Genomic DNA, 15,632 nt, shown 5'->3' with positions numbered 1-15,632 from the left:
TTGTGCCAAAGCTAATTAATCCGTTACTGCTGTGGTTAGCATTTCCTGTTAGCTGCCCTAATAATCAAGAGAAGTGAAACTTCACACCCATGCCTGGATCAGGAAATGCTAAATCACAGTACCAACCATTTTATTACTCCTCCTCTGTTTGAAGGTAGCAATTCATACCAAATTCTTTAGCATTTCACATCCTCCAGCTGCTTACATGCTACTTCTACTGGAAGCCCAGTGACTTTAATCCCCTGAGAGTCAAGCATTTAAATTCTTTTCACTTAATTTTAAGGGTTTATTTTGTCAGGGGTTTATTTTGTCAGAGGTTTATATTAATTATTCTCATCAGCAAACTTGGTCCCACCCTGCAGTTATAATTGCTACATTCAACTTTTCTTTCTCAGTGTGTCTGTTCCATTACAGATTCTATGCTACAAGACCCAACACCCATCTTCTGTTATTCATGCTGTGTTTTATAAGTTTTATTAAGAGCAAACCAAATACTTTTATCTTCTTTAGTTATTTGATAATATTGTTTGCAATAACAAACTTTTAAAAAGAAACAAAGCATGGATACTATTTTGTACAAGGCAGAAAACCTCAGAACTGAATCTTAACGAGGCTGGATCTTGCACACAAAGTATGCAAGGAAAATGCAACTATGCACAGCCACACTGATGTGGAAAAGAATCCACACAAAAGAGAACAGCTGCAGGAGGATTCAAACAATCTAGAAGTTAGTTAACTATGGAAAATACTTAAACATGATTAAATAATTTGCTGCACTGTTCATTTGTGGCTGCACTTGAGAAAAGGGTGTGCCCAATCTGTTTTTCCTCCGTGTCACTAGGTTACTAACTATGCAAAGAACACAGGGAAACATAGAATTCCAACTCTCTTTCAAATAGAATGAAAATCATTTCATTCAGACACAACTGTAACTTCCTGTTAACATTTTTTTTTTTAACTTCACAGGGACAACTGAAGTTGTTTTTTGTTTGTTTAACTGCATGAAGATTTGTGTTCTGAGAGTTTGAAATCTTTCTACGAACAGTATTAAACATAATAGAAAACAGATGTGTTCTCTTTTCAAACATCTTTATTCTGGAAAATCTAGCTAAGCATGGATCATATGACTTCCCTCTAGCTTATTCCTATGATTGTCTGCATGCATGTCAGTGTGGTTTGCTTTATTTATCTTTTCCAATGACTGTGTCTTTTTACCATGAAGAGCACTCACTTAATCTATCTGCAAAAATTTAGTGATCCTGTAAATGAAGCAGTAAATTCTATCTCCAGGAAAAGAAGAAACGGAAAAATATTCAAATGTTCTTTCAGGCTTGATTTACAGAAACATGCCAAAGCAATGAGTCAAGTGTTTTGGCACAGTGTAAAAACAGAATAACATCCACTGCGCTCCTCCTCCTGCGTCAGTGTAAGAATGGGCTGGGTGAACAGCTATCTAAGTTTCTAGGAGCTGTAAGAAATCATGGGTTATATTGCAATCTTCTGCTGTGTTGTTCTAGAGGGGAGTACGGGTTCTGTCTGCAGTCACCTCTTAGATGCAGCAACGGACCAGGTGCCCAGAACTAGTCAGGAGTAACACTGCATGGAATAGCAGAGCGCGTATGGGCTAGGAGCTTTGAGTGAGCAGTCAGAGAGGGAGTTGGGTTAAGAAACACATTTTTCTGCTTCTAACCTACACTGCGGTAAAGAACGGTGGCAGAATGTTTGAGCAAAAAGTTGTCTCTACCTTGAAAATAACAACAGCAATCCCCACTGCTTATTTTCCTCCACAAGAGAGAAAATAAAGCCAAAGACATGGTGTAGTTTCTTCTCAGTGCTCTTTTTTGGAAGACACGGTCTTCCATACCCTTTACACTCAAAAACTAAATCCCAATTCAATCTAGACTTTAAAGTAAAATATACAAAAATTCCTCTAAAGAAAAGATTATTGATTTAGACTCAAATCCCACTTAGTTTAAATACCAGATACACCTCCCAAGTTAATGGGTCTACTCATAAATAATGTCAAAAGCACATAGCAAACACTGGGTTTCTGAAATAATGGGTCTTTACCTCTGAAAGACTTCAGCTCAGTTAACCACATCAAATTTACATGTAAAAATTAATACAATATTGTCCAGCCCTCACTCCCCCACCCCCTTGTTTTTTTAAACTGTCATTATAATAGCTCTCAGTAGTAAGGACCTTAGGTAGGCATCATACTTCATCTTTCCAATCCTGAACTAGCATGCAGAAAAAGCAGGGGAATGTCATTTGTGTACTTTTCCACCGAGCATCTTTTTGGAATGCTGCAGCACTGCAGGCATGTATCTAACTATAGACTTTTCCTTAAGTATTAAAAGAGGATACTGTGAAAAAATGGCAAAAGTATGATATCGTAGTCCTAAATCTCTTTCAAACTTGGTATTAGTAAATAGAATCGGTAACTTTACAGAAATACTGGTTATGCATACAGGCAAGTAATATGTGGGAAACTTCTTCCACATTCCCTCTTTCATATGCTCCTTTGTCTAAATGTGAATGTTCATTAATATCAAATTGCTTCTGCTGTTACAGTGCTTTGTGTCTTTAAAAGAAATCCAAGATGACATTTCCTATTATCTTGTTACAGTCAGGAAGCCTACTCATGTGTTTCTCACTTCTCACCCCCTTATCCTGTTTCCCTGCCAATAGCCCTTCCAAATACATCACACACTGAAAATATGTGGCAGTTATTGAGGATTTATTCTCAAAGAGCATTACTCTGAAGGTATTGCTCTGTCTTTGGTATGGACTATATATATTTTTGCACAGCTCCATACATAGAAGTCCCTTTCCCAAATAATTTTACTGGTTTACTTTTTAAATTGTACACAAAATAAGTAAGTGGTGGACAACTTGCAGTGCATAAACCCAAGCAAAACAAAGAGGTATTTGCACAAGCCAGGGGTTAAGCATTACAAATATGAGTCCAGATGATATTTACAAATATGGTTTGAAAAGAAAACACACATGCCTGCTTAACTTTGGACCCACATAGAGAGTGAAACATTTTAGGGGCTTCAGATAAGCACCTTCCTTTATTTCCTGACACATTATAAAATCCATTACAAAATTCTGATTACTGGCAAGCTTTCCTATACCAAGTTCTGTGATTTCTGGGATTTTCCTAAAATCAGAGGCATGCAATATATTCCTGCTTTACTGACCTACAGGAATCTCAAGAATGAGAGATCTGAGGGCATCAGCTTGACTCCCAGGGATTTTACAACAGAGCTGTTGGAGTATTGTAAAAACCTGAATTCACATATTGGGAGGAGGCTGAAAGTAGTAAAGAAAAGCTAACAATGGAAGTGGACTACTATCAATAAATATGAATGTACGCCTAGCTCAGTGTGATAAAATACCCAAATTTGCCACCAAAAAAAACAAGGAAAGGAGATGAGGAAAGAAGATCATACTCCCTTTTCAAAATAGCAACAGCCAACACTACTTTGCATTGACAGAAAAGAGAGAGTGCAAGAGCGCAGCAAACAGACAAATAGGTCCTTGTTTAAAATCTATGACTTTATACAAGAATTCAGGAACTGGCATCTCATTTTTGATAAGCTCTTTCTGCAAGTTTTTTAAAAAATCTCTGAGTGATACTTGTCCACATGTATATATTTACCTTTTTAGACAAAAATCCTATGATTAAGCAGAGATAGGCAGAAGATCTTAACCACTATGAGACAGCTAAACATTAAATGCATTGATGAAGCTTTATCTTGCTATGCATGTTAAGAAAGAACTCCTAGACTTTGCTAGAGCTTTTACAGCCAGAGCTGTGTTTCAACACAAAATAATACATTCTATCTTTGCTGTAGATTATCTAAAAGAAAAACTTTCTGATTAGCTTGCCACCACCCAAGACCTTACCCTTTTCCTGCAATTGATTTTATGGACCAGTTTTATTTCTGTGTGACAAGTCATAAAACAAATGGCATGCAGAACACAAGAGGTTGCTAACAATTTCAACTGGTAATTTATGTCTTCTTCATTGAAATGATCTGCATGCATTGCTTCAAGGTAACCAGTACGCCTCCAATTCTGATATTAAATTAAAGCTTAAATCCTACAAAACTCAAGATATGCTTTAGTTTTTTAATCTCAATATTCTTATATTCAGAACCACATAAAACTTGCTAGGGTCTGTGCTAGGTATTTTTTTATCACAAATACATCAGGAACATCAAAGTCCAGGTCAAAATGACAAAAATCTTTACTAAGTTTATATATTATGCTTTCTAATAGGATGTGAATTAATTGGATTTTAGTGTTCCCATATATACCATTATAATTTTTCATGGCAACAATTTTTTTCAATGGCCACAGTAAAAAGGTCCTATCAACTCAATTCACAGGAACAAATCTGTTCTTATTAAAAAAAAGAAAAAAGAAAGTTTGAAAAATACAAAGATGACTCTTAAAAGTTAGTTGAACGAGACACCTTAATTACTTATATGTTTACTTATTACATGTTCCTATTCTGTAAGAATATAAACCTACAAAAAAATGTTTAAATGCCAACATGGACACCTGACAGCATTTCAGTACTCTAAAATTTTTTATAAGGTCATCGCCTTTCATATAAAGATACAAGCCTCAATTCAAGGTGGCTCCTTTGTCAGTGTCTTCGACAGCAAGATTAAACTAAAAACAATTTCCAGAAGATCATACACTCTGTGCATCCTTTCTGCTGTAATTACTCAATGTGTAGAAAAACTAGACTTATTTTTCATTTTTTAGTTGAAGGAAATCTCTTTGTGTTTTGTGTGGTATCCTTCCAGGCACATGTAGGTATAGCCACTGTTTGTTTATCTTCAGTTCTCTAAAATTAATAATAAAACCTGATTTTATCAAAACTAAAACTAAGCATCTTACTACTACATGAAGTTTTTCTCTGAGCACTGAGGACTCAACAAACCACTGCACAAATGAAACTTTCCTTGGACCATACACAAAAAGATCTGCAGCCTTAGATCCCATGATACTTGGTTTTTAGATGTGTAAAAAATGCAGAACCCAATTTTAAGTATATAGGTGTTGTACATACTGCACTGGCAGAGTTTAGACTTTTAGAGTAGGATTCAAGCTTATCGACACACACTAACAGCACTAACCAAAACAGAAATGGTGCAGGAGGGAAAAAGCCTTCAATTTCTGTATGCTAGGGGCATCATGAAAATGGGTATTTCTATCTGCTGAAGGCCTAAACTCTAAATCCCTTACTGATAGCAGGATTCTCTGCCTTTCCTTTCCAAGAAATCAATGTCAGAAAAGGCAATTCTCAGTGGCCTCCCACATTTTTATAACAGTCTAGAGTCCTCCTCTAAGGACTGGGAAGTTAGATACCCATTTTCTTCTCTGCTGAGGTTATTCAATTCACTTTTCACAGAAGACTCTGTTAATATCAAACTACCTATCTTCTTTAAAAAAACCCAACAAAACCAACAAAACCAAAAAAACCCCAAACCACCAACCAAAGAAAAAAATCCTCAATCCATTTTTAAACAATGTTCTAAAAATATAACCAGAAGAAGAGGTAGCAACAGCATTGCCAATTTTCTATATATGCAATGAGCCTGAGGCTTGTAACACTTGGCCAATGGTTGGAGAGAGATTCATCTCCCTACTCAAGTGTGAGAGAATTTACTCTCACATCTGACATCAAAAAAGACTTCTGCAAGCTGATCTTGGGGAAGTTCCTTTTGTTTTCAAGTTCAAGCTTTTTAATGACCACACAGAGAACTTCATTGGGCCAGGAAGAGTACAGTAGGAACATGTAACTTCATAGACCCCACTAGCTAGAACACTCAAAACCCAGATTCCATTCCCAAGACAGTTTTTGTATTTTATCCAACATATTTATCTTGATGACTAAGTCAGAATCCCAGGAGATGAGTCTAGGACTTCAATCCCTCCAGACAAGATAGGAAGTTGAGCTTAGGCTTCCACTCTTCCTACATAAGTCTTAAATAAGTGACATAAAATATAGCCCGTTGAGGAAATTTTTAAAGATGGTTAAGAGCCTTAACTTCATTTTGTAATTTTTGGTGGTTTGTGGTGGCTGTGCTCTGAGAATGCCAATTAAGAGATCTTCAGAACTACTTTCTGGAACTTTTTATATATAGTAGTCTTGGGTACTGCCCTGCACCATTCTGCAAGATGGCAACCTGCACCAGGTATCTGTAGCGGCCTAAATCTAGTTACACAAGGACCTTTATTACAAGTAAGCACCAACTGAAATATAGCAGCTGTGGTTTTCAAATGACAACACCACATGAAGGGATCTAAATTTTACCCAAATTCTGCCTCACATGCCCAAAACATTCTTGAATTTACCTTCAGCATGTCTGAAATAAAGTATAAAAAGAAAGCTGACACACTGTTTAAGAGTAACAATCCAGCTGGTGAGGTATGGAAAGCCCACTGGCTTAAAGGCTACAAGTAGGTATTACATCAGGAACCATCTAATTGCATTCATCATTTCTCTTCAGCTACTATCAGTTCCATCTTTTCCCTGGACTTCTGTATTGAAAGTTGTGTTTAATGGGGGGGGGGGGGGGGGGGGGGGGGCGGGGAAGAACATACTTGTTTTGTCCAATTGTTTCAAAATCCTTCACAATAATTGTCAGGGAAGATGAATTATCCAGAGCAATTCCTTTCAAGTCAAATTCAAGAACCTGAACAAAAAAGTGGAGCAAAATCAAATTATAATTACAAGTTTTGTGCAAATTAATTAACAGCAGAGTGGTGTATGTAACAAAATTATTCAGAAATACATTTTGCATTTAGTGAGAGACAGACCAGACCAGCTTACATTTGCAAATCAAAGTTAAAAATCTGGGAACATGCTCATAGCACATTCTTGATTTGCTGGTTACTAGTAACAGTAACAGAAAAAAACCTAAATTGTTTAATATTGAGCCACAATCTCTTTTGCAGTTCCACTTCCTTACACTAACATAAGTATTTTCTTACCACTCATAAGATCTGATACTATTCCCCTGCAATACTGGTTGAAGTCAGTTGCTGTTAAATTTAGAGAAATATTTGTAGGTTCCCTTTCTTTGTATCCCTAATTACAAAATATAAGAATCTTTAACTTTCATTTCTGCTTGTGAAAAAACACTACTAAGAAAACATTTTCCCAAGGAAAACATTACTGAAGATGCAAAATAAGACCAGTCCTACAAATAAATCATTAGGAACTTCAGCACATGATTCATTCTAATTCTGTAGGGTTTTTTCCTAGTATATAATAAAGGATCCAATTATGTTCCCATACATGTGGCTAAGCAATAGCTGAATATCATTTGGTCCAAAGTAAGAGGAAACAAAACCAGGCCACAAACTCACCAGATAGCTACATCCTTTTACATAAAAACATTACTTAATGAATTTTAATACCTGGCACAAGATGAATCCATTCACCTGCATTTACTAACCTCCTGAAAGAATACATATCACTATTTCCTTTTTCTAACCGATATTCATAACTGTAGAAACCGACTTAACCAATTTTTTGTCTTAAAAAAGATCAAGAATTGATTGAAAAAAATTACCTCATTCCAAACAGGATTAAGTTCACTGTCAATTTTCTTTGTTTTCTTTTTTTCATCTGCAAATACAAACAAAGTGTGATGATCTGTTTTTGCTACAGCACTACACAAATATCACAATTTTTCCTTTCACTTTTCAAAATAAAATTTGAGCTTTAAACTAAATGTTCCGATTCTTTTTGCCTTTTCCAGTAGCTGCATATTTTACAATCAAAAAGTCCCCTGGGCAATTTGAGTAGTTGAAGCTTTTTATTCTGTTTTATTTAAGCATAGCTAGATGTATTTCCAAAAAGCAAAATTAATGATTAGGTTCCTCAACCTTTTATGACCCTTGACTGCAACTTCAGTAAGGATGAAAGAGGGCAGACTAAAAGACTTGGAGACATCAAACCAAACAGTAACCTCGAAGTGATGAATTTCAGTGTTACACATTTACCATATCTGAGTTACAAAATACTTGTAAGCGTTTAGCTCTGAAATAAAATCACTTGGAAAAAAAAATCTTAAGAAGATATGCTTACAGTGTCAGCACTTTCTGCTTTAAATGAGCAAATATTAGCAGAAATACATATGCATATAAGAGGCAATGCAGTCCTTCCTGAAAAAATGGTTTCCAGAGGTTAAGCAGATCGCTTCACTGACGTTTACTGTAGCCTAAACATTATAAATTTTCCATACTTCATGGTAAAATTTGCATTTGGTCAACCTACAAATCATGGGAGTGTGGAGTGTGGTGTAAATAATATATAGTGTGGCACTTCAAAATTCCTTCTCCTGAGAGGATAATACAACTCAGGTGTTGTTGGAGGTGAGGCCCCCATTACCTATTAAAAAGGGAAACAAAATTCTGTTCTTACAACAGGTTCAAATCAAGTAACATGCCATGGCGTTATTTTTACTTTTTACTTGCCCTATACATATACAGCTCCAATGGAGAACAAGCCTTGACATGACACTCAGAAGCACAAAAGAACACTCGCAAACATGCAGCGCTCTAAAAAGAAATGGCATGTATTAGTGATAACAAAAGCGTATATTTAAGTGCGGTCAGTAAACTAACTGCTAATCTATAAAATGCTCAGCCACCATAAGAAGGCTAAGTTTCAGACACACTCTTCGTATTTAAGGACTGAAGTAGAGGTAATAGTATTATTATTATGTGCAATTTACGGCTATACTTTGCCAGGAAAATGTTGCAAAAGCCTGGAAGCAAGAGTAAAGATATGCCACATGGGCAAGTTCATATACCCACCATTCAAGCAGCTGACTGTGGTAGCTCTTTATTGGATGAGAATGGGATGTACTGAAAAAAGGAAAGTCAGCCCATACTGCAGATTGCGAGAACTGACTCACATTTATGTAACAGGAATTGTCTACAATTTATACAGGATATTGACTCACATTGTACCACAAAGGAAAGAGCATTCATAACATACCACGCTGTGGACTCGCGTTTTGCGGAACAAAGAACTAATTAACATGCTAGTAAAAGAAATTCAACTTCATGTTATCTAATAGGAGACAAAGCATTTTCAAAACTGAATATCCTAGAATATTGGGGTTTCTCACAGATAGTCCAAGTCCAAATAGGAGCTGGTAGTCAGGGAAAAGATGTTCTCAGTGCTGGTCAAAAAAGGAACAGTTGCAGCTGTTTGTAAAGGAGATAGTGAATCACAGACCTGATCCTGACAAAACTAATGGATAAAAGTCCTATGATTCCTGCTCAAATGTAACTCTGGAAGGTAAGGAAAGCCCTGGCTTGAACAACAGTCAAGACAATTCTTGACAAAGAGGAAAATTATCCACTCTGGACTATCCATTTTCATAAAAACAAGAGTAAGATTTACGATTCCACTAACAATATGCATATTCTACATTATACTAGGAAAAAAACCCTTGCGTTATGCATTTGTGTGAAAGTTGGATGAAAAACACTGGGAAACAGCTTACACTGGGTTTTAGTTGTAATTTTAGCCAGTCTGAGTGTAGCATTCACATTCTTCAAGCATGTATTTTGCATGTATTTTCTTCACTTGACTTTCTTTTTATTACACTTTTTATCATTCTTTTAATGCACTGGGGGGGTGTCATTTGTCTTTTAAACTGTTGGCAAAGAGCTTTCTTCTTCCCACCAAAAAAAGTCTTTGCCAAGCAGGGTAAGATGGGACTGCCCAGTTATTCCAAGAATTCACATAAGTTTCAGGTCCTCAGGCTGCCTTCCTCTACTGGTAATGAATCCAGCTACAGTAGCCAAGACTGTAAACTGCATCAGGATAAACTGGAAGATAGGGCCAGCCATCATTTTCAGTTTGGCCCTACCAAGAAATAAGAGTAAGAAATGGTAATGGATAAAGGTAGGACACTCTATATACTTGTTTCTTTAAAAACTAACTACAATAACCTTGGTACTGTAGACTTGATACTGTAGAATAATTACTTGCTTTATCTTGACAGAGGCATTATACTACCACATGTTTAATATTCTCAACTGGAAAGGAATGTAGTAAGAACTTAGTGATAGTCAATGAGATGACACGGTGTTCAGAAAAATTCATTCAAGATGAGCTGTTTAAATAATAACTATTCCATCATTAGAAAGATAATTACAGCACTGTAAACCAACCAATGCTTACATCTTAAACTTTTTCTTCTATTATAACTAGCATTTTTATCAATTTCAGCAGGTAGGGAACAGAAGCAAACATCTTTTAGCACAGTCTTAAGTCTAAGATTCAAGAGAGAATCACATTTCACTTCACTAAGCTTTCCATAAAACTTTTGTGAATGAAGAATTAAGATTGCACAGTGGCAGCAACTGCAGGATCAAATGGGCAGACCTCCAAAAACCAGGAAATTAAAGTTCAGAATTTAATTCTCTGCAAAACAGAAAGTATAAATTTAGTGAATAATTGCATTCTAATACTCTTTTCTTTCACACACTGAAATAGAAACCAACATAGCTATGAACTACTGCAGGCCTGCTGGAAAGCTCTTAGATTAAGCACAAATGAAAAACCAAATTTTATTCAAGTTGGCCAAATCAAACTGAATGCCATTTCACATCAGTTTTTAATGCATAAAGCTGAATGAGGCAGTCAAAAGGAATGATCAAAGCACTAAATGTCATAGAACTGACTGCACATATAAGTGATTTTGTCAATTTTTATACCCAAAGGCAAGAATCTGACATATTTTTCTCCAGTTTTGTATATCTGACAAACCAAAAGAATTGTACTGGTTTAATCATTACCGCTTAGTGCCAGTTCAGCAAATGGCAACAGTTTTTCACATTAATATGACTAATAATTTGTCTCATGTAGAGTGACAATGAACTCAGAATTCTGCAGTAACAGCATCCAGTTCCAGATAGCACTACTCGTTTACTCTCAGGGTGTAGTTCTCTTTGAACAGTGAGTTGTTCTTAAAGTAAATAAAAGTTCTGTCCCGCTGGACTGAAAATAAATGTGCAAAAAGAAGTCAAATGCTTGCACAAAACCCCTCTATTGTAAGATACCTTAACAGAAACAGCTGCCTATTTCCTCTTAATATGTACCCAATATATGTCACTGTATTAATTGTACTAACTGTATAGTCTATAACTTAGTTATAAAAATTTGATGGTCTATTGTATACATAGGTGAAACTATACTAACATATGTGTGTTAACATATGTGTTTGCAGAGTCACCTACATACTAATAGTTGTAGGATCTTGGCCTTTTTCTTCACAGCATAGCCCTAAAGATCTAACCCTGAGAGATACTGTGTGTTTTCATCAAAGTCTTAAAATTACTGAGCCTGACATCAGCAAAGTCTATATAAGTTAAAGTTTGAAAAAGCTAACAAAAAAAAGTTTAATGAAATGTCAACTTCCACACCAATTTTCTGTCAAATGAGTGCTGTTCTCTAAGACTTCTCCAAGAATACTCCAGAGTCAAAAAAGAACATGAAAATGTACTGCAGGGATATGGCCAAAGTCCTGCAAATGCCTGAGTTTTTTTCAGTCTGAAAAATAAACTGCCAATTGTGTTTATGTCCCCCAGAAGCTACAGTGGGTATGGACTAACGTTAAAGACTGATGACCTTTGACATAACACCTTCCCAAAAATAAGACAACTCTACACACTAACAGGGTGAGGGGGACCAGGCTGTATATAAAAACTATAAACATAAACAGCCAGAACTTCAATATGTTTCAGATATGATCCCTATGCCCTTGCACATGGCAACCAGGTACTCCACTTACAAATTAAGTCAGAGCTGCTCAATAGCTGGGAAAAGCCTGATATTTTCTGGCCCCCTTGACTCACTCTGGACAGAGAGCAAAAAATCAGATGTTAGTATGTAGCAAAACAACATAAAAAGAAGTGGCAGATGTAATGAGAAATTAAATATCCTACTAAAAAACTGGCACAATTATGAAGGTGTACTTAAGACAATGGTTAAGCATGTTTGTGACCATTAAAAACCCCAGTTATAGCACATAAAGGATAAATATAAACTCATTCCTTTAATGTCTGTTGCCTAATTCCTGTGTTTGGATAACTGAAGGACTGAGAAATCCAGCAATGCAGAAGAAAAAAAAAAATAATCTGTAACTTACATTTACTAGGTGAAACTGAATTGCATTAAAGCACATGGAACAAAAGATTACAAGGAGAATTAAACAGACAAGGCATAAAGAAGCAAAGGCATAAACCAACTCTGGAGTATGAAACTGCAGGAACTAGAGGTAACAGAGAAAGGCAAAACTGTGACAGGAAAGCAAAGAGAAAGGAACTGAAAAGAGAATATGAATGCCTAAGAAGCAGCAGAAACAAATGGCACAAACGAGAGAAATTACAGTACACCAGTAGCAGCACTTTTTCCAGGGCAAATAAAATAATATTTTAAGAATTAGGAAGTTCCAAAAGCTACTGAGACAGGCTCAGCCACTTGCCCTAACACACAGGGGAGTAAAAAACCAAACTTGAAAAAGAGGAGGAAAAGAAAGGAAATGGAATGATGTCCCATCTTTCTGATGTTGAAATAAAGTATCCAAAAAGTTTTTATTTTGAAAGTTAAGATACTGGATGTGCACTGCCTTGTCTTTTTCCAGCCTTCAACAGAATGTCGATTTCAGATTTGATTTCTAAAGATTACAAACCCCTACAATCATTTTTCATACTTTAGGAAATACCATTGCCATTTCAGTACACAGTTAGGAAACCAGGTCATCAGGAATTAAGATGACCGTTCGTCACAGTTTGGTTGAACGTATTACGTGATCCAAAACTGTTTGGAGGTTTCTGCACCTTAAAGATAAACCAATACTTGCAAGCAAGTTCCTTTAGTCTAGCCAAGTGAGGAAATGATGGTAACAGGTAAAATATACTGTAAAATATAATTAACTTTATGTATCAATGCTAATTTTATCACACTCTTTTCTCCTTCTCCCATATGTATTTGATGAGCAATGAAAATGTAAGATGTGGTTTCCTTCTAAATCTTTATTTTAAATTAATTTCTCAGCAGGCAAAATTTTAAAGTGCAATTAAGTTTGTAAAAAAACCCCAAATGAAACAAAACCAAACACCTTCAGTACTACTGTTTTTCAGCATGCTGGTAATGACAATAAACCAGTCACAATAAAAACTGGTGTAACAGTGAGCAGTGGCTATGCAAAGTAATCAAGACACAGGAATGATTTTTTTCAGATGGAAAACAAGAAGATAATCTTCAATACCAGAATTAAAAGTAGATTTTCTATGCAGTTAGATTTGGGTTTTTAAAGCAAAGGGCTAATTTGCAAAAGCTTGGTGGATCCTGAAACAGAAGCACTGATGGCCAGAAAAGACCAGTGTACTCCACCCAGTTCAAACTTCATTCAGGTAATTCCTGTCTCCCTATAATTAAAAAGTCTTCCCTAAAGTTACATCAGATGTAATTTCAGGAAAACATGTTTTCACAGATTGTCAAATACTTACACAGGGCACCATCCTTCAGAAGACCTCCTCCCTGAGCACATTTATGACAGTTTTCCTTACCTTTAAAAATAACAGAAACAATAGGATCTGGTTTCCCAAACTTTGTTTTAGGGATATTGGTAGCAGATTCCACAATCACCCGAAGCATTGTTTCCAGTCTTGACTAAACGTCGATTGTTACCAAAGAAATTCAAGGAAGTCTTAAGTTTCAAACTCCTTAACTTCTGGACTGAAATGCTAGCAGGAAGAGGAGGCAGGGAATAGCTGGTTTACAGTAAAGGTCTATGGGTGGATCTATGACGGACTAGCTACTGAAGGCTATGAAAAAAAAAAAGAAGTACATGTAAATTGACACCAAGTTCTGTGTTGCTGCACAACAAGAACTAGCGAAATCCAGTAACAGAAAGGGCACAGTGTAAAAACGAGTGCAGATTTTTTTGGTTGCTTTTATTCTTAAAGTGCGTGGTAAGTAACCAAGACACGAATAAGCATCACATGAACATTAAGCACAACTCCAGTAATCAAGATACACCACATCTGCCTCTTTGTATACCAAGGTATTACATTTCACAATAGCTTTTATTTTTTAATCCTCTTAATTTTTAGAACTTCATTATTTCTAAATGCTTTTAGCTTGCCTCCGTGTCAGTGTATAATCACAAAATACCTACGGTCTTCAAAAGTAGTTTTAAGTGCTCCCCCTTCAGCTGTGCTCTGGAACAACTACGCTTTACACAGAATACTAGATTCTGCACTTAACATGCTGAATGTAGTAGATCTTTTGAGAAATTATGAAAATACATATGCATAAGTAAAAATAAAGAAAAATTAAGGCACTACATCCAAAAAATGTGAGAACACCCTCTGTATTGTTTGGAAGCCTATAAATATTTTGTCTTAATATAAACACATGCAGTAGACTTAACTAAAACGAAACTAGGTAAAACTTGAACAAGGAGTAAAAAGAAATCTGCTCTAAGCTACCCCGTGCTCAGCTTTACAGCAGTTTTTCTCAGCTGCAGACCAGATGTAAAAAAGCAAGCGGGACATGGTACCACTGCAAAATATGTTTTTAAGTAGAGATAAGAGGGGAAGACTGCAAGATGGAGCAAAATGAGTCATTATGTGGACAAAGCTCAGCCTAGTTTTTATATAGTCACATGAGAACTATCCTGGCTTACTACTTTTGAAGCCAAGATTGACGTTAATCCTTTTATAAAATGCTTAGATTTTGGGTAGCTGAGGACGAGGACTTCTGGGGAAGGTAATCTAAAGCCAACACATTCAGGAAGAAATTAGCATAAAGACACCCAAGATGCAGCACTGAAAGGACCCTGAAGACTTGACAGAAGCATCATGGTGGGTTGTTCCATCCTTGCCTGTCCCAGTCCCAGACAAGTCCTCCAGCTGGTGCACGGCCACAGCCACAGGCCAGGCTTGTTGTCCCAGGCTGCTGCCCTTTCTGCCCGAACAGCGAGTGAATTAAAGCCTCGGGTAAGGTGGGGAGAGCCACCCACTGGGAAGCAAAATGAGGGGGTGCTCACCTACCCTCCCCCCTTCTACAACGGTCCTTTAACAACGAAATAGAAGTCCCCGCAAAGGGAAAAATAATCACGGGCTCATAAAGGGGACAAACACCGCCCAAACCTGCTCTGAAGAGCCCAGCCACCCCGATCTGGGATGGGGCAGCCCTCGCCTCACAGGAGTGCGGGGGCAGATAAACGGGGCGCCGCCAAGAAAGGCCCCACAGCATTGGCTAGACAGGTCACGTGGCCGCTCACGCCAGCCAATGGGGAGCCTCCTCTCAGGCATTCCGTGGAGAAATTGGCGGGGCCGTGCCGGCCGTTACCATCGGGCAGCTAGCACCGCTCTCGCCCTGCCTGCCGGCCCAGCTTCCTCCAGCTACTGTGTTCGCGGAAGCGTTCTGTAACTCCTCCCCCTGCCTGGTCTGACCCATCGGAGACGCCGTAGCCCTGGTTTCGGCTGTGAGGCGTCCCGGGCGGAAGTGACGATCACGGAGCCGCGGGATTCAAACTCCCGGAAGCGGGTCTGGGCCGGGACCGGCT

General features: G+C 37.3%; 1 protein-coding gene across 2 annotated transcripts in view; it reads right to left on the bottom strand.

Annotated features, from left to right (window-relative positions):
- MYOF (myoferlin) overlaps positions 1–13,714 on the bottom strand; it is a 71,348-nt gene extending 57,634 nt beyond the window's left edge. For both annotated transcript variants that reach the window (XM_074874944.1, XM_074874945.1), the window contains exons 1-3: positions 13,627–13,714; positions 7,605–7,660; positions 6,631–6,722 (exon numbers count right to left, since the gene is read on the bottom strand). In XM_074874944.1, coding sequence (XP_074731045.1) covers positions 6,631–6,722; positions 7,605–7,660; positions 13,627–13,714 — 236 coding nt within the window. The remainder of the gene's footprint in view (positions 1–6,630; positions 6,723–7,604; positions 7,661–13,626) is intronic.
- Between the last annotated feature and the right edge of the window lie 1,918 nt (positions 13,715–15,632).

The sequence above is a fragment of the Strix uralensis genome, chromosome 7, assembly GCF_047716275.1.
Source record: "Strix uralensis isolate ZFMK-TIS-50842 chromosome 7, bStrUra1, whole genome shotgun sequence".
In the NCBI taxonomy this organism is placed as follows: domain Eukaryota; kingdom Metazoa; phylum Chordata; class Aves; order Strigiformes; family Strigidae; genus Strix; species Strix uralensis.
This window is presented reverse-complemented; position numbering and strand designations above follow the sequence as displayed.